The sequence below is a fragment of the Corticium candelabrum genome, chromosome 11 (genome assembly GCF_963422355.1).
Source record: "Corticium candelabrum chromosome 11, ooCorCand1.1, whole genome shotgun sequence".
Lineage (NCBI taxonomy): Eukaryota > Metazoa > Porifera > Homoscleromorpha > Homosclerophorida > Plakinidae > Corticium > Corticium candelabrum.
This window is the reverse complement of record NC_085095.1, coordinates 5,985,327-6,006,343: the sequence shown is the minus strand read 5'-3', so window position 1 is coordinate 6,006,343 and position 21,017 is coordinate 5,985,327. Positions and strand designations below refer to the sequence as shown.

Below are 21,017 nucleotides of genomic sequence, written 5' to 3'. Positions count from 1 at the left end.
TAAATGAGCATTAGAGTATAATGTTTCTACTGTTTAGCAATTACTGAAACACCAGAAACTGCATTTACAACAGAAGGTACGTTTAGTACTGTGTAAGTGTATGGATGTATTCATACTTGTACTCTAGATGAGCACTAGAGTATTGTTAATTTTTCTACTGTCTAGCACTTACTGAAACATCAGAACCTGTGTTTGCAACAGAAGGTACATTTACTGCTGTATGTGTATGAATGTATACATACTTGTACTCTAAATGAGCATTAGAGTATAATGTTTCTACTGTCTAGCACTTACTGAAACATCAGAACCTGTGTTTGCAACAGAAGGTACATTTACTGCTGTATGTGTATGAATGTATACATACTTGTACTCTAAATGAGCATTAGAGTATAATGTTTCTACTGTCTAGCACTTACTGAAACACCAGAACCTGTGTTTGCAACAGAAGGTACATTTACTGCTGTATGTGTATGAATGTATACATACTTGTATTCTAAATGAGCATTAGAGTATAATGTTTCTACTGTCTAGCACTTACTGAAACATCAGAACCTGTGTTTGCAACAGAAGGTACATTTACTGCTGTATGTGTATGAATGTATACATACTTGTACTCTAAATGAGCATTAGAGTATAATGTTTCTACTGTCTAGCACTTACTGAAACATCAGAACCTGTGTTTGCAACAGAAGGTACATTTACTGCTGTATGTGTATGAATGTATACATACTTGTACTCTAAATGAGCATTAGAGTATAATGTTTCTACTGTCTAGCACTTACTGAAACACCAGAACCTGTGTTTGCAACAGAAGGTACATTTACTGCTGTATGTGTATGAATGTATACATACTTGTATTCTAAATGAGCATTAGAGTATAATGTTTCTACTGTCTAGCACTTACTGAAACATCAGAACCTGTGTTTGCAACAGAAGGTACATTTACTGCTGTATGTGTATGAATGTATACATACTTGTACTCTAAATGAGCATTAGAGTATAATGTTTCTACTGTCTAGCACTTACTGAAACATCAGAACCTGTGTTTGCAACAGAAGGTACATTTACTGCTGTATGTGTATGAATGTATACATACTTGTACTCTAAATGAGCATTAGAGTATAATGTTTCTACTGTCTAGCACTTACTGAAACATCAGAACCTGTGTTTGCAACAGAAGGTACATTTACTGCTGTATGTGTATGAATGTATACATACTTGTACTCTAAATGAGCATTAGAGTATAATGTTTCTACTGTCTAGCACTTACTGAAACATCAGAACCTGTGTTTGCAACAGAAGGTACATTTACTGCTGTATGTGTATGAATGTATACATACTTGTACTCTAAATGAGCATTAGAGTATAATGTTTCTACTGTTTAGCAATTACTGAAACACCAGAAACTGCATTTACAACAGAAGGTACGTTTAGTACTGTGTAAGTGTATGGATGTATTCATACTTGTACTCTAGATGAGCACTAGAGTATTGTTAATTTTTCTACTGTCTAGCACTTACTGAAACATCAGAACCTGTGTTTGCAACAGAAGGTACATTTACTGCTGTATGTGTATGAATGTATACGTACTTGTACTCTAAATGAGCATTAGGCTTTTAATTAATACTTCTACTGTCTAGCATATACTGAAACATCAGAACCTGTGTTTGCAACAGAAGGTACATTTACTGCTGTATGTGTATGAATGTATACATACTTGTACTCTAAATGAGCATTAGAGTATAATGTTTCTACTGTCTAGCACTTACTGAAACACCAGAACCTGTGTTTGCAACAGAAGGTACATTTACTGCTGTATGTGTATGAATGTATACATACTTGTATTCTAAATGAGCATTAGAGTATAATGTTTCTACTGTCTAGCACTTACTGAAACATCAGAACCTGTGTTTGCAACAGAAGGTACATTTACTGCTGTATGTGTATGAATGTATACATACTTGTACTCTAAATGAGCATTAGAGTATAATGTTTCTACTGTCTAGCACTTACTGAAACACCAGAACCTGTGTTTGCAACAGAAGGTACATTTACTGCTGTATGTGTATGAATGTATACATACTTGTATTCTAAATGAGCATTAGAGTATAATGTTTCTACTGTCTAGCACTTACTGAAACATCAGAACCTGTGTTTGCAACAGAAGGTACATTTACTGCTGTATGTGTATGAATGTATACATACTTGTACTCTAAATGAGCATTAGAGTATAATGTTTCTACTGTCTAGCACTTACTGAAACATCAGAACCTGTGTTTGCAACAGAAGGTACATTTACTGCTGTATGTGTATGAATGTATACATACTTGTACTCTAAATGAGCATTAGAGTATAATGTTTCTACTGTCTAGCACTTACTGAAACATCAGAACCTGTGTTTGCAACAGAAGGTACATTTACTGCTGTATGTGTATGAATGTATACATACTTGTACTCTAAATGAGCATTAGAGTATAATGTTTCTACTGTCTAGCACTTACTGAAACATCAGAACCTGTGTTTGCAACAGAAGGTACATTTACTGCTGTATGTGTATGAATGTATACATACTTGTACTCTAAATGAGCATTAGAGTATAATGTTTCTACTGTTTAGCAATTACTGAAACACCAGAAACTGCATTTACAACAGAAGGTACGTTTAGTACTGTGTAAGTGTATGGATGTATTCATACTTGTACTCTAGATGAGCACTAGAGTATTGTTAATTTTTCTACTGTCTAGCACTTACTGAAACATCAGAACCTGTGTTTGCAACAGAAGGTACATTTACTGCTGTATGTGTATGAATGTATACGTACTTGTACTCTAAATGAGCATTAGGCTTTTAATTAATACTTCTACTGTCTAGCATATACTGAAACATCAGAACCTGTGTTTGCAACAGAAGGTACATTTACTGCTGTATGTGTATGAATGTATACATACTTGTACTCTAAATGAGCATTAGAGTATAATGTTTCTACTGTCTAGCACTTACTGAAACACCAGAACCTGTGTTTGCAACAGAAGGTACATTTACTGCTGTATGTGTATGAATGTATACATACTTGTATTCTAAATGAGCATTAGAGTATAATGTTTCTACTGTCTAGCACTTACTGAAACATCAGAACCTGTGTTTGCAACAGAAGGTACATTTACTGCTGTATGTGTATGAATGTATACATACTTGTACTCTAAATGAGCATTAGAGTATAATGTTTCTACTGTCTAGCACTTACTGAAACATCAGAACCTGTGTTTGCAACAGAAGGTACATTTACTGCTGTATGTGTATGAATGTATACATACTTGTACTCTAAATGAGCATTAGAGTATAATGTTTCTACTGTCTAGCACTTACTGAAACATCAGAACCTGTGTTTGCAACAGAAGGTACATTTACTGCTGTATGTGTATGAATGTATACATACTTGTACTCTAAATGAGCATTAGAGTATAATGTTTCTACTGTTTAGCAATTACTGAAACACCAGAAACTGCATTTACAACAGAAGGTACGTTTAGTACTGTGTAAGTGTATGGATGTATTCATACTTGTACTCTAGATGAGCACTAGAGTATTGTTAATTTTTCTACTGTCTAGCACTTACTGAAACATCAGAACCTGTGTTTGCAACAGAAGGTACATTTACTGCTGTATGTGTATGAATGTATACGTACTTGTACTCTAAATGAGCATTAGGCTTTTAATTAATACTTCTACTGTCTAGCATATACTGAAACATCAGAACCTGTGTTTGCAACAGAAGGTACATTTACTGCTGTATGTGTATGAATGTATACATACTTGTACTCTAAATGAGCATTAGAGTATAATGTTTCTACTGTCTAGCACTTACTGAAACATCAGAACCTGTGTTTGCAACAGAAGGTGTGTTTACTGCTGTATGTGTATGAATGTATATATACTTGTACTCTAAATGAGCATTAGAGTATAATGTTTCTACTGTTTAGCAATTACTGAAACACCAGAAACTGCATTTACAACAGAAGGTACGTTTAGTACTGTGTAAGTGTATGGATGTATTCATACTTGTACTCTAGATGAGCACTAGAGTATTGTTAATTTTTCTACTGTCTAGCACTTACTGAAACATCAGAACCTGTGTTTGCAACAGAAGGTACATTTACTGCTGTATGTGTATGAATGTATACATACTTGTACTCTAAATGAGCATTAGAGTATAATGTTTCTACTGTCTAGCACTAACTGAAACATCAGAACCTGTGTTTGCAACAGAAGGTACATTTACTGCTGTTTGTGTATGAATGTATACATACTTGTACTCTAAATGAGCATTAGAGTATAATGTTTCTACTGTCTAGCACTAACTGAAACATCAGAACCTGTGTTTGCAACAGAAGGTACATTTACTGCTGTATGTGTATGAATGTATACATACTTGTACTCTAAATGAGCATTAGGCTTTTAATTAATACTTCTACTGTCTAGCACTTACTGAAACATCAGAACCTGTGTTTGCAACAGAAGGTACATTTACTGCTGTATGTGTATGAATGTATACATACTTGTACTCTAAATGAGCATTAGAGTATAATGTTTCTACTGTCTAGCACTAACTGAAACATCAGAACCTGTGTTTGCAACAGAAGGTACATTTACTGCTGTATGTGTATGAATGTATACATACTTGTACTCTAAATGAGCATTAGGCTTTTAATTAATACTTCTACTGTCTAGCACTTACTGAAACATCAGAACCTGTGTTTGCAACAGAAGGTACATTTACTGCTGTATGTGTATGAATGTATACATACTTGTACTCTAAATGAGCATTAGAGTATAATGTTTCTACTGTCTAGCACTTACTGAAACACCAGAACCTGCAACAGAAGGTGTGTTTACTGTTGTATATGTATGAATGTATATATACTTGTACTCTAAATGAGCATTAGAGTATAATGTTTCTACTGTCTAGCACTTACTGAAACATCAGAACCTGTGTTTGCAACAGAAGGTACATTTACTGCTGTATGTGTATGAATGTATACATACTTGTACTCTAAATGAGCATTAGAGTATAATGTTTCTACTGTCTAGCACTTACTGAAACACCAGAACCTGCAACAGAAGGTGTGTTTACTGCTGTATATGTATGAATGTATATATACTTGTACTCCAAATGAGCATTAGAGTATAATGTTTCTACTGTCTAGCACTTACTGAAACATCAGAACCTGTGTTTGCAACAGAAGGTACATTTACTGCTGTATGTGTATGAATGTATACATACTTGTACTCTAAATGAGCATTAGGTTTTTAATTAATACTTCTACTGTCTAGCACTAACTGAAACATCAGAACCTGTGTTTGCAACAGAAGGTACATTTACTGCTGTATGTGTATGAATGTATACATACTTGTACTCTAAATGAGCATTAGAGTATAATGTTTCTACTGTCTAGCACTTACTGAAACATCAGAACCTGTGTTTGCAACAGAAGGTACATTTACTGCTGTATGTGTATGAATGTATACATACTTGTACTCTAAATGAGCATTAGAGTATAATGTTTCTACTGTCTAGCACTTACTGAAACATCAGAACCTGTGTTTGCAACAGAAGGTACATTTACTGCTGTATGTGTATGAATGTATACATACTTGTACTCTAAATGAGCATTAGAGTATAATGTTTCTACTGTCTAGCACTTACTGAAACATCAGAACCTGTGTTTGCAACAGAAGGTACATTTACTGCTGTATGTGTATGAATGTATACATACTTGTACTCTAAATGAGCATTAGAGTATAATGTTTCTACTGTCTAGCACTTACTGAAACATCAGAACCTGTGTTTGCAACAGAAGGTACATTTACTGCTGTATGTGTATGAATGTATACATACTTGTACTCTAAATGAGCATTAGAGTATAATGTTTCTACTGTCTAGCACTTACTGAAACACCAGAACCTGCAACAGAAGGTGAGTTTACTGCTGTATATGTATGAATGTATATATACTTGTACTCTAAATGAGCATGAGGCAATTAATTAATATTTCTACTGTCTAGCACTAACTGAAACATCAGAACCTGTGTTTACAACAGAAGGTATGTTTACTACTGTATATATGTATGAATGTGTACTTGTACTCTAACTGAGCACTAGGGCTGTGTTTCCACTAGCTGCATCTTAAACTAGTTTACATTTAAAATTAAACCAGTTCAAGAAAGCGACTGTTTCCACTTGTAGGAGTTGGAACATCCAGGATGTGCAAAACAAACCGTTTAGCTAAGAACTCCTTATTTTGAAGTTTTGTCGACCTTGACTCGCCGAGTCAGAGCAACTGTTGGTTGTCACTGATATTAGTAGAAATTTGCATAACAATTGACCAAGGGCGCCGTCGCACTAACGGCTAGACTCGACCGGTTTCATGCAGACCGTCCACTGATGTCACTAAATGCTGCCATTAGTGTGCACTGCATGTCTAATGGTGCACACTGTTGTCTAATGGTGCGCACTGTGTCTAATAGGCACAGTGTGTGCCATCTGTCTTGGGCACATTTCCACATGCCTTGTAACCGCCCTTGCTGTTGCAAAAGGCATGGTGCACAAACACTTAATAACAAATCGCCAGGAGAGTGTTCCTGTCGCTTTCTGCGCCTAGATTCGCATTGATCTAAAAGTTAGCACGGCTTTTGAATGTGAGTTTTGTCTTTGTCAGACAATCTGGGCATCGTACGCGTCATTTGTGCTATGAGTGTGGCTCCAAGAGCTTCCGAATTTGATGCAAATGGGTCTAGACAAGAAATGGCTGAGACGCAGTTCATGTATTGAAGTGTAATGCGTGCTTGTCTTTGTACAACGTACTGGATCATTGGCTGCTTGGTTTACATGTTGCATAAATTATCGGCTCCGCATCTGATACAGATAGGTAACGAGGTGCAACAATGGCGAGCACTTAGTACATTTAGTAACGTCGGTGGGCAGGCGAGGGCTATCTGGGGAATGACGAGAGCGGAGAGAGACTCCATGGGTCGAGTCTAACCGACAGTCCGTCTTTTCTCTCTGTGTAGCTGCTGATTTCTTTCTTTTATTTAATGACCCTTACATCTTTTAAGGCAATCCTATCCCAGCAAATAGTCAATATCATTAAAACAGTGTTGTCAGAAGCCATCTAAGCAAGTCCGCTAAAGTCATGCGACAGTTAAACCTAAACCACTTTGCTAAACTTACTGTTTACTGTATATATGTATAAATGTATACATACTCATACTCTAAATGAGCATTAGGCAATTAATTGATGTTTCTACTGTCTAGCACTCACTGACACACCAGAACTAGCGTTTACAACAGAAGGTACGTTTACTACTGAATATGTATGAATGTATACATACTAGTACTTTACATGAAGCATTAGAGTATTATAATTAATTAATGTTTCTACTGTCTAGCACTCACTGAAACACCAGAACCTGTGATTACAACGGAAGGTATGTTTACTATTGAATGTGTATGAATGTATACATACTTGTTTTCTACATGAAGCATTAGAGTATTATAATTAATTACTGTTTTTGTTCTGTCTAGCACTTACTGAAACACCAGAACCTGTAATTACAACAGAAGGTATGTTTATTACTGAATGTGTATGAATGTATACATACTTGTACTTTACATGAAGCATTGGAGTATTATAATTAATTAATGTTTCTGTACTGTCTAGCACTCACTGAAACACCAGAACCTGTGATTACAACAGAAGGTATGTTTACTACTGAATGCGTATGAATGTATACATACTTGTTTTCTACATGAAGCATTAGAGTATTATAATTAATTACTGTTTTTGTTCTGTCTAGCACTTACTGAAACACCAGAACCTGTAATTACAACAGAAGGTATGTTTATTACTGAATGTGTATGAATGTATACATACTTGTACTTTACATGAAGCATTGGAGTATTATAATTAATTAATGTTTCTGTACTGTCTAGCACTCACTGAAACACCAGAACCTGTGATTACAACAGAAGGTATGTTTACTACTGAATGCGTATGAATGTATACATACTTGTTTTCTACATGAAGCATTAGAGTATTATAATTAATTAATGTTTCTGTACTGTCTAGCACTTACTGAAACACCAGAACCTGTAATTACAACAGAAGGTATGTTTACTACTGTATATGTATGAATGTATACATACTCGTACTCTAGATGACCATTAGGCAATTAATTAATGTTTCTACTGTCTAGCACTCACTGAAACATCAGAACCTGCATTTACAACAGAAGGTACGTTTACTACTGAATATGTATGAATGTATACATACTTTTACTTTACATGAAGCATTAGAGTATTATAATTAATTAATGTTTCTACTGTCTAGCACTTACTGAAACATCACAACCTGTGTTTACAACACAAGGTATGTTTGCTACTCTAAATGAGCATTAGGTAATTAATTAATATTTCTACTGTCTAGCACTAACTGAAACACCAGAATCTGTGTTTACAACAGAGGGTATGTTTACTACTGTCTGTGTATTGATTGTGACACGTAGTCACTATCTAGGAACGGCTCATGGTGTCGCGTACATCATACATAAGCTCGTTTGTGCTCCCTTCCTGTCTTGGCTCAGAAGCACTACTGCAAATAATGAATAGCATTGGTGAAGTCTCCTACTTTTCTTCTCTATGTGTGCCAATTTGTTACCATTAAACCTTTGGTTTATTTTCAAACGTATTTGCAATATACCGCAATGACTAACTAACTTTCTTCAGACGGGTTTTTGCAGGCTTTCTCCGACTGAACTGGTTACATGTCTTTGCTGCAAACTCTTCTGGGCAGAAGCGTTTTTTCGTTTAGCAATTGGTTTGAAAATATGGCTATCACGATTTTGTGTGAGCGGCTCGATCGTCACGTACTCCGCCATTTTGGAAGCGGCCGTATACATACTCGATCGTACTCTAAATGAGCGTTAGTCTATTAATGTTTCCACTGCATGTCTAGCACTTACTGAAGCATCAAAACCAGTGTTTGTGTTTACAATAGAATGTATGTTTACTACTATATATGAACAATAGCGTATTCTTGATGTTTGTTTAGCACCTACTGGTACTCAAACATCAGAACCAGCGTTTGTGTTTACAACTGAAGGTATGATCAAGTACTTCTGTATATGAATGTATACTATACATAGTCCAAATTGGCCTCCCCGGACCTTCTCATCATGCTATCACAACAACATCAGAAAGGATCTGAGTTCTTCTTGCCTACTTTCTTCATCTAGTGTCATTGCTGGTCCTGGTCCTGCATGGGGCTCACGTCACTAAATTGATCAATATAATAATGAATTAGTTAATTATTGTGTAAACTGCAACACATACGTCCAGAGCCTGGAGACTCTGTATACGTTCTTAGTCTCACGTAGCCAGACTCTTTTCTTCTGCATCTTACTTCCTGGCTACGTGAGACTATAGTATGATCTTTGTACCTAAACTAACAGGCTCTGACATTACACCAAACAAACGATGGTGCACACTTACTGTTTATAGTTCAACCCTGTTTATAGTGTCAGAAAGCGATTCATTGACAGTGTGCCTGAGTTCAATTTGCATTATGAGCGGTACAATCAGCATGATAAAATCATGCAGGTGTAATTGAACTAGACCCTAGTAGCAGTGCTCTACTAAGCCACAAGAATAACACGAATCTGGAAATCCATCTGACCGAGTTCTGACAAACAGTATTATGAAAATCGTCAACCTGTAGCCAGCAAAGAAGCAACGCTGCTGCCTCTTATTATCGATATAGTAGTCTGCCAATATCGATAATAGGAGGTGAGACTTGCATTTTGATCAGGTGTAGAAAGGAGAAGCGACAAAGTTCAGGCTGCTGTCCTACATCTACTGTATACAACACAACAACAGCAACACTATACAACTAACGTGTCTGTTGTTCAAAACATTTTTATGTGAAACGGGAAATTCACATTAAGCTAATCCTGTTAGTGAACTGTAGATCTTTGATATTCTATTATCTAGTATATTTAGCATAAATGGTGGGTGAGAAGAACTCGATCAGACCTTCGGCGTTGTTGTGTCATATGGGAACTGGGTATGACAGTGTGAGTGGATCTGATGGGAGGCTAGTCTAAATGAGCAATATGGCTTATTTTTGATATGTTATTGTTTAGCACCCAGTTCAACAACAGAACCAACAGAAGGTATGTTTCCTACTATATCTATAATATGTATATGAATGTATGTATACATACCGTAAAGTCGTGAACAAAAGCTTCCCTTGAATAGAAGCAGCCCTTGAATAGTAGCCGCATTTCTTGGCTACGTACTTTTCCAATAACCTGCTGTAACGGTCTTCTCAGGATAGGCGAATGCGTGCCACTCTATGTGGGCAGACGTTCGGACGATGATCTGGGTCGACGACATACTAGTACTCATACACCTTACGTGTTTACTCACCAAAAACTTCCAAAAAATCACACTAACTCAACTCTACACAGCCAGCGTATATATATATATATATATATATATATATATATATATATATATAATTTCCTTATATGGTAACACAATAGTCAAACTGTGGCTTCTCACATGCCAAACTCTTATGGGACGCATCGTGCTATATTCTTGCCCCTTCTTGTTAGACATGTGTTACACTCGCTCTCTGCTTTTATCCAGTATACGGTTATTGCCCGGATTGTCGAGCCGTTAGTATGTTTCGTATTGAGGTCACTGATGGAGATGCTGCAACAATCTCAATCAAGAAAGAGAAAGACATATAATTGAGTGTTCAAGTCATGTGTTTACCAGGTAATCAGGATATCTAACTTAGCCCCAGCTATTGTTCGCGACTTTACTGTACTCCAATTGCAAATGGGCAATAGCTTATTACTAAATGTTTTTACTGCATGTAAAACTTACTCAAACACCAGAAACAAAGAGATGAAAGTAGTCTTTCAGTGAGCTTGGAATGCATTACTGGCCACTGTATAATGTGTACAGGACTCTAGGACTATCTAGCACTTACAATAGGTTGGTCCAGTGCATGTTACAATTTACAACTGCATGTCAGTGCATGCATGTACATCATTGAGGGATGCAACAAACACATTGAACTGCACTGTACAAGTCTTACTGCACCATACATGACACCTATAAAATGAAAAGAATTGTACAATTTAGTTGAAGTATAATTATTAGAGATACATGTATAGCAAATACGTCATTGTAGGTGCTAGGGCTCATTGATCATGGCTCTGCAAATGAATTCTGGCAGCAGGAACATTAAATATAGTTGATGCAGACTTTCTGGTCTGATCAAATATGTAATTGTGTTCAACTTTTACTAACCAAAAATGTGTAAAGTATATATAGCATAGACCTTTGCATTTTGCATGTAAGTTCTTTTCTTCTCTGCATAAGGAGAGACAGTAACAGAGCGTAGTTACTGTTAAGTTGTATGCTTTATAACGACATTAATATAAAAAGTATTAGAACTATGATTGGATAATTAATATTAATTGGGTAAGTATGTATGTTATTTTATGCAGCTAGTGGAAACAGCAGTACTATTGGTAGTGGCAGTGGCCAGCTGGATCTAGACACGTGTGTATCAAATCCATGCCAGAACAATGGGACATGTAGTGATGTCATCAATGGTTATGCATGTACTTGTATTTCTGGTTATACTGGCACTGCATGTCAAACAGACATCGATGAGTGTGAGTCTGCTCCATGCCATAATCAAGGAACTTGTAGTGATATGGTAGATGGATACACATGCCAGTGTTTTGAAGGATATACAGGCACAAAGTGTGAGACACAACTGGATGACTGCTGTAAGAGCTGTGCACTTTTAAAACTATGTCTGATGACAACCGAGTTTTATACTTTTAGATTCGAATCGTTTATACTCTTTCGGTTTAAGTGAAGAAAGCGAGTCACTGTATCGTTATCTTGATGGTGTGTCTTCACCTATTTCAATTGAAGTCGGATTTCCTTTTTTTGAAAATGTGTATTCTACTGCTTATGTAAGTGATACTTGATTGTGTGTCTTAATTTTAATTAATTAAAGTTATATGGCTCATTTAATGTTGTGTTAGGTTGGAACCAATGGAATCGTTTCGTTTGGGAGACCATTCTACTTTTGGTGGCCTCATTATTTTCCTGGATACAGTTGGATAAGACGACAAAGTGTAGTTGCACCATTCTGGGCTGATGTCGATATTCGGAAAGAAGGCAATGTCTGGTATAATGTTTATACACATAGAGATGACTCTGCAGTCAAGATGGCCAATAGAGATATTCAAACACTCTTGAAAGGATATGAATCGTTTGAAGCTCAATGGGTTCTTGTTGCCACATGGGACAAAGTTCCTAATTATCCTGATGGTTGTTATTCATACTACAGTTGGTGGTGGTGGTGTTACGAAGATGAATACACAGGCTTGGTAAATGAATAAATAACCGAATCTTATGAAGCTTTAGTCAATTAATATTTGTAATTAATTAATATATGTACAGTAGCATATCATTGCTTTTCTTTTTGTCTCTGTAGAGAAATACGTTTCAGGCTGTATTGGCTACTGATGGTCTTAGCTCATTTGCAATATTCAACTACAATTGTAGTGATTTGCAGTGGTCTGGGAGATGGTCAAAGGGTGTTGTTGGATACAACGCTGAAGGAGGGACATACTATGAGAATCACAGACTATCCCAATATGACCAGGTGACAACGATTGATCATGACGTTTCGGCATCAAATGTAGGCAAACAAGGGAAACTTGTCTACCCTTTGCATCTCGACCCTTCCATTATTGCAGTAGCTAGACGCGATTGCTTAGTGTGGTTTGAAGAGGATCGAGCAAGAGAAGATCTGTCTTGGGCTGCAGATCTTGAACCCTGTCCTTGTAGGTGGTGGCAAGCTTGGTGGGACAGACGGTTTAGATTTGATTGGTTTTCTTTCTGTGCTTACTCTACTTTCCCGTCAAACAGTGGCAGCAGACAACAGTGCTGCTATTCAACAGATTGGTTTTCGTGGGGTAGTCTCTTGGTTGGTCCTCGTTATGGAGGCTCGGCACAGCGATACGATCCATCAGTCAATTATCTATTACATTACCAACTTGATGATAAACCACGTAGAGATTGCTGTCGTGTTGGTAATTTATGCCATTTGTACTACCAGCGAAGACCATCACATGACTGTACAGGTTATGTACCACAAAGGAGAGGTATCTACGTACATTTTGCACGTGCGTGTTTATAGTTGATTAGTAATATTTTTTGTATAGCCTGGTTTTGGGGAGACCCACATATTACCACACTGGATGGTAAACAGTATACTTTCAATGGCTGGGGAGAATACATCACCATGAAAACTGTCAATGACACTTTTGTACTTATGGGCCGAACAAGGCCTGCTAACGGATCGAGTGCGACTGTTTTCTCAGCATTTTCTATGGCCGAGTTTTATCCTTCTAGTGGGTTTGAGAGTCAAACTCCAAAGTCAGATATTGTACATGTGGAGCTTTCCGACTTTAACTTGTTAGTTGTCAAGTATCACTCTGTGGCACCTAACAACCAGTCGGATTGGCAAGACATCAGCAGCAATGTTACAGAATTAGACAATTCGACGAGTTTAGATCTTCACATGGTGTCGATTTCCAAACCGATGACAAAATCTATTACAGCAACGTTCCCACTTGGCATATCAGTGACTGTCGAAGCAAAGAAGGGATTGCTGTCTGTAGTGTTTGCTGGCCCTGACAAGCAGCGTGGTGAAACTCGAGGACTGTTGGGAGTTTGGAATGGAAACAAGGATGATGACTTTGTATTCAGGAATGGAACCATTCTTTCTGCTAATGCTACGGACAGAGAAATACACCAGTTTGGGCAAGACTGTAAGTTTGTTGTATTTGATTAATTGTTACATGCACCAGACGAATGGACAAACTAAATATAGTTTGGACTGTATAATTAAACTACCTGGGAGACAGCTGGGTGGGTCTTGGATATGTGGGCTAGTGGGAAGGTGGTTTCAGTTATGAGCCAAAGAAGTATTTGTAAACATTACGTGAAAAAGTACATAGTGTACTCAAAGGGCACTTGAGCACCTCTGGTCTACATGGCTATGTATGTGGGTGACTACGTGTGTGACTATACGTGTGACTGTCTGGCTGTTCGGAATGTTTCATACTTTCAATCGGTTAAAATAGTCCAATCAGAGCAGTATTTGCATGTGGCTATGCGGGGCAACCACAGAATGAATGGACAGCCAATCAGAGGCCCTCAAAGTGTATGAGAGAGGTTGTACCATAATCGAACAGATACCCAAGTTATAAAGTGGATGAAGACTAGACGGGTGGACAATGTCGATGTACGTATAAGTCAGACACACATTTACCGAATCGTGTCCTAACAGTGTTTAAGTGTGTTGGAGATCCTGCACACAGAATTTTCAGACAACATTAGACGCTTTGGCGTAACAGTCGTTGAAGTGACTGAATAACTTTATTTGTAGGGCAGATAACCTTACAGGAGAGTCTATTTTACTACAAGATGGGTGAAAATGTGTCAACCTTTTCATATCCTGATCATTTGCCAGTTTTCCCAGATGAGATTCCTATGAGCAATTTTACAACAGAACAAATTACTCTTTGTGGTGTTGGCAATACAGCATGTCTCTATGACTTCCTACAGACAGGAGATGCTGATATTGCGAGCGAGACCAAGCAGACAGATGAGGACAACAAAGCTCTTTCTCAGAATTTAGGTGCTGTGTGTATTATGTAGAGCTTTCACATCAATGTGTTCATGTTTAATGTTTGTGTTAGTGAACAACCCACCAAAGCTGTTTGGGAATGCAACATTTCGTGTTCATATCAACACATCTGCCACCTATTTGTTTTCTGTATCCGATCCAAATGACACGTATGTTGTAAATCTCCAAGGAAGTCTGCCTGCTCCTTCTGACTATTCTTTATCTCATGATGGGGATGCATACAACTTCACATGGACACCGACATCTTTCTCTCCTGTTCGACTCCTCTTTATTGCAAATGACTCGCTTGGATCAACGGCCATTCTTCATCCAGAGGTTCGTATCTGTGGCTGTGCACTCGACTTGAATGCCACTTGCGTTGAATCAAATAAGGATGGTGGAGACGATTTGTTTATTATACAAGACTGCAAATGTGGATCTGGTAGGCTTGATCGTGTTAATTGTCAGTGTTGTTTGTGTGCTAGTTACAAATGAATTTTGATGGTAGGATGGGAAGGACAGTTCTGTGATCAGGACATGGATGGATGTGAAGAAATCAATTGCTTTGAAGGTGTGGAGTGTTTTGACAACATTGCACCACTGACTGGTGCCAATTGTGGACCATGTCCAAGTGGCACTCAAGTTAGTGATGGCAAATGTGTTGGTAAGAGACAATACTTGCATAGTTACTCAAGCACTTTTTGATTACAAGTATATCTTACATAGATATCAACGAATGCAATTCAACTAACACTCCTAATGGTGGGTGTGAACAGAAATGTGTGAATCAGTTGTTCAGCTTCAATTGCGAATGCGACTCTGGTTTTCGTCTGAATCAAGACAAGAAATCATGCTCAGGTGAGTGAGTCACAGTATAGCCTGTTTGTTATATTGATATGAATATACTGTACACATGTACTGGTCGATCAGACATAGACGAATGTGAAGAGTTCGATTCTTGTCACCAAACTTGCAACAATACAGAAGGCTCTTTCTTTTGTGGTTGTGAAAATGGATTTACACTGAACAGCGATGATAGCAGAACGTGCGAAGGTGATTGCCTCGTTTCATCATTATTTGTTTCACATACTGAATTTGTGATCATATTTCAGCTGACAACGTTTGTGTCATACCGAATAATTGTATGCAAGATTGTGCTGTAATAAAAGGTGTAGACGTATGCTTTTGTAAGCAAGGATATCGTTTAGAGAATGGGGTGATGTGTGATGGTAAGCTAAACAGATCACCTCACCCAGTACTAGTATACGCGTGTATACTGATTACTTACTTGTATGAGCAGATATAGACGAATGTTTGGAGAACAAAGACAATTGTGATCAAGTGTGTATCAATAACAACGGCTCATTCGTTTGTCAGTGTTCTGTAGGATATCGCCTCCAACTAGATGGAAAGTCTTGTCAAGGTCAGCTATACTGTGCCCTTCTTTGCTTCGACTTTAAAAGTGATTTTTGCATCCTTTCAGACATCAATGAATGTGTTGAGAATACCCAGCCTTGCAATATTTCTGGTCAACAGTGTGTAAATACGGCAGGAAGGTATCGGTGCGAGTGTCCTGGTGGCACGATTCTTGTCAATAATAGCTGCCAAGGTTATCCATTTTACTAAATGAATAATTTTGAGTTCTCTGTTAATTACCGTACGTTCTCCTGTAGTTGAATTATCAACTCCTACTGCTGTGATGACTGAATTACCAACTTCTACTATAATGACAGCAACTGCACCATCCACTTCATTGTCAGGTATGTGTTAAGTATCAGATAGTAGTGCTAGTTTGTGCTTCAATTTTGTTTCTGTGACAGTTACCACAAAAGCACGTTCAATCACTGCAACAGTGCCGTCAAACGTAACCACACCTGCCACTGCACCTGAATTAATTGCTGTGGTAGTTGCCAATATGACATTGTCAGAGGTATGTATCGTGTAGTGCAAGTGTATAGAGTTAGTAACAATTTTCTGTACAGTTCAATGCTTCTGAGTCAAACTTTACAAGAGCTGTGGCTCAAGTTCTATCCAGTTACTGTAGCGACAATGTAGCAGAATGTTCACAACAAGCTTCTTCTAAGAGAAAGTATGGTGATGGGCTGGTAGCTGATCGACTGACTTATTTTTATTGTGTTGTTGTATCCTGCAGGCGTGCAGTACTAGTTATCGATCCAACAGATGTGATTGTTGTGAGACCAGTGCATGTGGTGGAATCTAATCTTCGGATTATGTTTTATGTTCGAGCACTTATTTCGGCTAATACTGCAGTTCACGCTCTTAACTCGACAAGTGGGCAGCAACAGTTGAGAGATTCGGGATTTACAGTGCTTTCTGTTATTGCCATTCCTTCCACCACTACGACTACCACAACATCTGCAACTCCCACTAATCGTGGAAAGACCGATGATTCTGGTCTTAGCACTGGTCAGTTGGCTGGCATTATTGCTGCTTGTGGGATTACTGCTATTCTTGTCATCATTGCCATTGCATTATGGTGGTATAGGTAAGTTGCAAATATCAGAGTTTGAATGCGTAGAGTTGTGTTACTAATTGTTTGACTTTACAATAGATGCGGTAGACGATCTAAAGTGAGTCCGGTTAATGTTGATGATGATGGGGATGGTAGGGAAAGTATGCAAATGGTGACCAGGAAATTTGAAGGAGATCCTAACAAGACCACATCTCATTCTCGGGTTGACTAAATGCAGTTGACTAGGTTTAGTGATGAATCATCTGCTGTAGTACATTAATAGTCATGCTACAGTGAACTTTATGTCACATGACGTCTTATAGCTGATTATATGTAGATTGTGATATTGTTTGATTTACCATAGTGCGCAATACTGATTGCCAACTCAGTCAATATTATCTTATTAGATTAGCAACATCAGCAGTGTTTTGCAGCAATGTGACATCAATGTTGATATAAAAAAATCATAGAAAATTTTTAGTTCAGATTATACATTTTAAGATATTCAGTGTAGTTATTTATTGAAATTGAAAGCTGAAAATGGTTTTCTACTGCAGGAATATAGGAGGGTTCTAATTGACATTTGATTGTTGCTAATCAAACTGATTGCAGAAGACTGACCAATATTTAAGTGTGTGTGTGTGTGTGTGTGTGTGTGTGTGTGTGTGTGTGTGTGTGTGTGTGTGTGTGGTGTGCGTGTGCGTGTGCGTGTGCGTGTGCGTATGTGTGTGTGTGTGTGTGTGTGTGTGTGTGTGTGTGTGTGTGTGGTGCTGTCGCTCAATTGGTTAGAGAGAGCATTTGGAGAATGCAAACATCCGGGACCTTGCATGTTCAAGTCACAGTGATGGCGAGCTATGGCATAATTTCCCTAGAGGGGAAGTCCAACAAAAATGAACTTAACTTGTATGAGTAGATCTTACCAAGACAAATCGATCGGTATAAGTTACTCCGCTATCGTCGCTTTTGTATACGAGAACGAGCGATGTTTCTGTGATGTGCAACGCCCACGCGCCTGCTCCGCGCTTCCTGGTCGATTAAGTTCCGCCCACTGCAAACGAATCAATGCGTTTACGGATGACTGCTACCGATATAATATCGAGAATGCCGAATGTGAATGCGAAGATATTATGAAGATCTGCCTTCTTGCCGTCAGTGGTTCCTCTCTAGAGTAAAATGGTGTCGGTAGAGCTGTTTTCCCGACAGACTTTGAAGCAGAATTCCTCAATACCACGGCTTACCTAGAGAACGCGCTTGTGCTTGAGTATTTTTTATCCCTGTTCTTTTAATATCCGAAGAAACGTTCAGCGTGTGCTACAAAGGATAATCCTATTTTTACATTCGGGATTGTAACCTTCTACCAATCAGTGGCAAAAGAAAGTGAGCAGACCGGATGTGAAAATAGGAACGTCCTCTGTAGCACACGCCAGACCGCGCGCTGAACGTTTCTCTTCGGATATTAAAAGAACAAGGATAAACAAATACTCAAGCACAAGCACGTTCTCTAGGTAAGCCGTGGTATTGAGGAATTCTGCTGCAAAGTCTGTCGGGAAAACAGCTCTACCGACACCATTTTACTTTAGAGAGGAACCACTGACGGCAAGAAAGCAGATCTTTATAATATCTTCGCATTCACATTCGGCATTCTCGATATATCGGTAGCAGTCATCCGTAAACGCATTGATTCGTTTGCAGTGGGCGGAGCTTAATCGACCAGGAAGCGCGGAGCAGGCGCGTGGGCGTTGCTCATTATAGAAACATCGCTCTTTCTCGTATACAAAAGCGAAGATAACGGAGTAACTTATACCGATCGATTTGTCTCGGTAAGATCTACTCATACAAGTTAAGTTCATTTTTGTTGGACTTCTCCTAAACTTGCACACAATTGCTTCTCTCGACTCAGGTGTAAAAAAATAGAAAAAAACATTTTGAGAAAATGATGGGTATGTAGGGATGGGTATGTAGGGATGAGTATGTAGGGATGGGTATGTAGGGATGAGTATGTAGGGATGGGTATGTACTTAATTAATCATGCTCATCTCCTACATCACAATCTTTTACCTAAATTAATTAGAACGCAGCAGTCCTGTGTGACACTCACAGTACTGGATTGTGATGTAGGAGATGAGCATGATTACTCTCTGTTCGCGTTGACTTTGCCCAAAATTCAAGCTGGCAGACTGCAGAACCACTATGCAGAAACACTGTGGAACAAGCAAAATGTTACAAGTCAGGTACAGCTACACACCTCGCCCTGGTTGTTGTTGGGGAAACATACACGTACAAATGTATGTGCTAAACCCTTAAAGCAAAGGACTAAACATCATGTACAGGACGGACGCCTGATGGCCGAATTCTCGTTAGCAGCAACCAAACAAAGAGAGGTGGAGCCTCATGATGACATCACGTTCGTCTATTGGTCAGTAATGACACCACTTCTCGTCTATTGGTCGGAATAGCTTCATTTGCATCTCCGCTAACCAACTATATATACGGTCGATGGGTCGTACGGTTAATCATGTCCCTAGGGACATGATTAGTGTCAGTTACAAGTGTACTTTGTCAGCGTAGTAGATTGCAGGTAACGACTGTCTGTAGGATCTTCGCTAATTAGCGCGCAGAACGCAAGCAGCAGTCCAATGCATTGCAGTAGAGGCATATGACGCATTGCAGCTTCAACTGAGAACCTGCAGGGGCGTAACTAGCATTAAAATTTTACCGAGGCAAGTTAATATTAATTAATTAATTAATTAACCTCGAGGTTTCTCAGTCACGTGCGTGGCAAGTGCTTCACGTGCCAAGAACGTGCGCTAAAGTTGAGTATCAAAGAGTTTACGCACGCGGTTTCAAATTTGAAAAGAACACGATAGCAGATTTTGTTAGTGCAGAATGTCATATCTTCTGCTCCTAACCTACATGCAGCAAAATTTTTGCAACGCCACACCCTTTTTTTTTACCGAGGCAACTGCCTCGGTTGCCTCATGCCTAGTTACGCCTCTGACCTGTGTACGCGTTCAAAGGCGTATGACGCACTGCAAGTGCCATTTCTGATCTGCCATTTCACCGCTACGCTCTCTAGCGTAGCTGCAATCTCTTACTAATGCTTGGCAGCGGCCTAAAATCGCAATATCGACAAGTACAGAGGCTAGAACAACGTCAAAGTCCAATCGAAAGCTCAGTTCCCAGCTAATAACATTAGCATGACAAGCGCTGAAGAATTTGATTACATACTTACTCCCGCCCAGAAAGGCGGTACTATACCAGACGTACGTATGGAAGCGCATCCGGGGCTACAATCCACACTGCGTCTGGGGCGAGGCTAGCGCATCCTCACACTGTAGATGAGAGAATTAGAACGGCGTACGATAGCAGGAGTGTGTTAGCTTCGCCCCAGACACAGTGTGGATTGCAGCTTCGGATGCTCTTCCATCACCACATCACTGATGATGTGGTGATGGAAGAGCATCCGGAGCTGCAATCCACTATCAGTGATGTGGTGATGGAAGCGCATCCGAAGCTGCAATCCACACTGCGTCTTGGGCGAAGCTAGGTGTGTGTCCATCCGCATACTCGGTCAATTGAATAAACAAATTCCCACGCATCGCATTTCAGGCCGCCAGTGTCTCGTTTCGGGCCGTCGGAGGCAGTCCAGGCGAAATCCGACGCGATCGTTCGTCTCGGACTTGTGATCTCGACCAGCCCACCACGTTTCGATCCGAGATCGGTGTCGTGTCGATCGGCGCGTTACAGACAGACAAACAT

At 38.8% G+C, this 21,017-nt stretch overlaps 1 protein-coding gene across 1 annotated transcript; it reads left to right on the top strand.

Annotated features, from left to right (window-relative positions):
* The first annotated feature begins 8,129 nt into the window (after positions 1–8,129).
* Positions 8,130–17,678, top strand: LOC134186872 (mucin-like protein). The gene is made up of 24 exons (XM_062654948.1): positions 8,130–8,164; positions 8,253–8,291; positions 8,387–8,425; positions 8,483–8,521; positions 9,107–9,157; positions 10,197–10,226; positions 11,577–11,864; positions 11,923–12,056; positions 12,129–12,476; positions 12,584–13,256; positions 13,317–13,925; positions 14,546–14,797; positions 14,859–15,227; positions 15,294–15,449; positions 15,512–15,643; positions 15,716–15,838; positions 15,898–16,014; positions 16,086–16,208; positions 16,269–16,394; positions 16,459–16,545; positions 16,606–16,715; positions 16,768–16,874; positions 16,938–17,291; positions 17,358–17,678. The coding sequence occupies exons 7-24, from the start codon at positions 11,789–11,791 to the stop codon at positions 17,488–17,490; spliced, it is 4,029 nt and encodes a 1,342-aa protein (XP_062510932.1). The 5' UTR covers positions 8,130–8,164; positions 8,253–8,291; positions 8,387–8,425; positions 8,483–8,521; positions 9,107–9,157; positions 10,197–10,226; positions 11,577–11,788; the 3' UTR covers positions 17,491–17,678.
* The last annotated feature ends 3,339 nt before the right edge of the window (positions 17,679–21,017 follow it).

Bases quoted from the DNA above. Each gene is read 5' to 3' on its own strand.
- LOC134186872 (XM_062654948.1), top strand. From the start codon at position 11,789: ATGGTAGATGGATACACATGCCAGTGTTTTGAAGGATATACAGGCACA. The intron at 15,644-15,715 runs GTGAGTGAGTCA...CTGGTCGATCAG, and splicing joins AGACAAGAAATCATGCTCAG to ACATAGACGAATGTGAAGAG. The intron at 17,292-17,357 runs GTAAGTTGCAAA...ACTTTACAATAG, and splicing joins ATTGCATTATGGTGGTATAG to ATGCGGTAGACGATCTAAAG.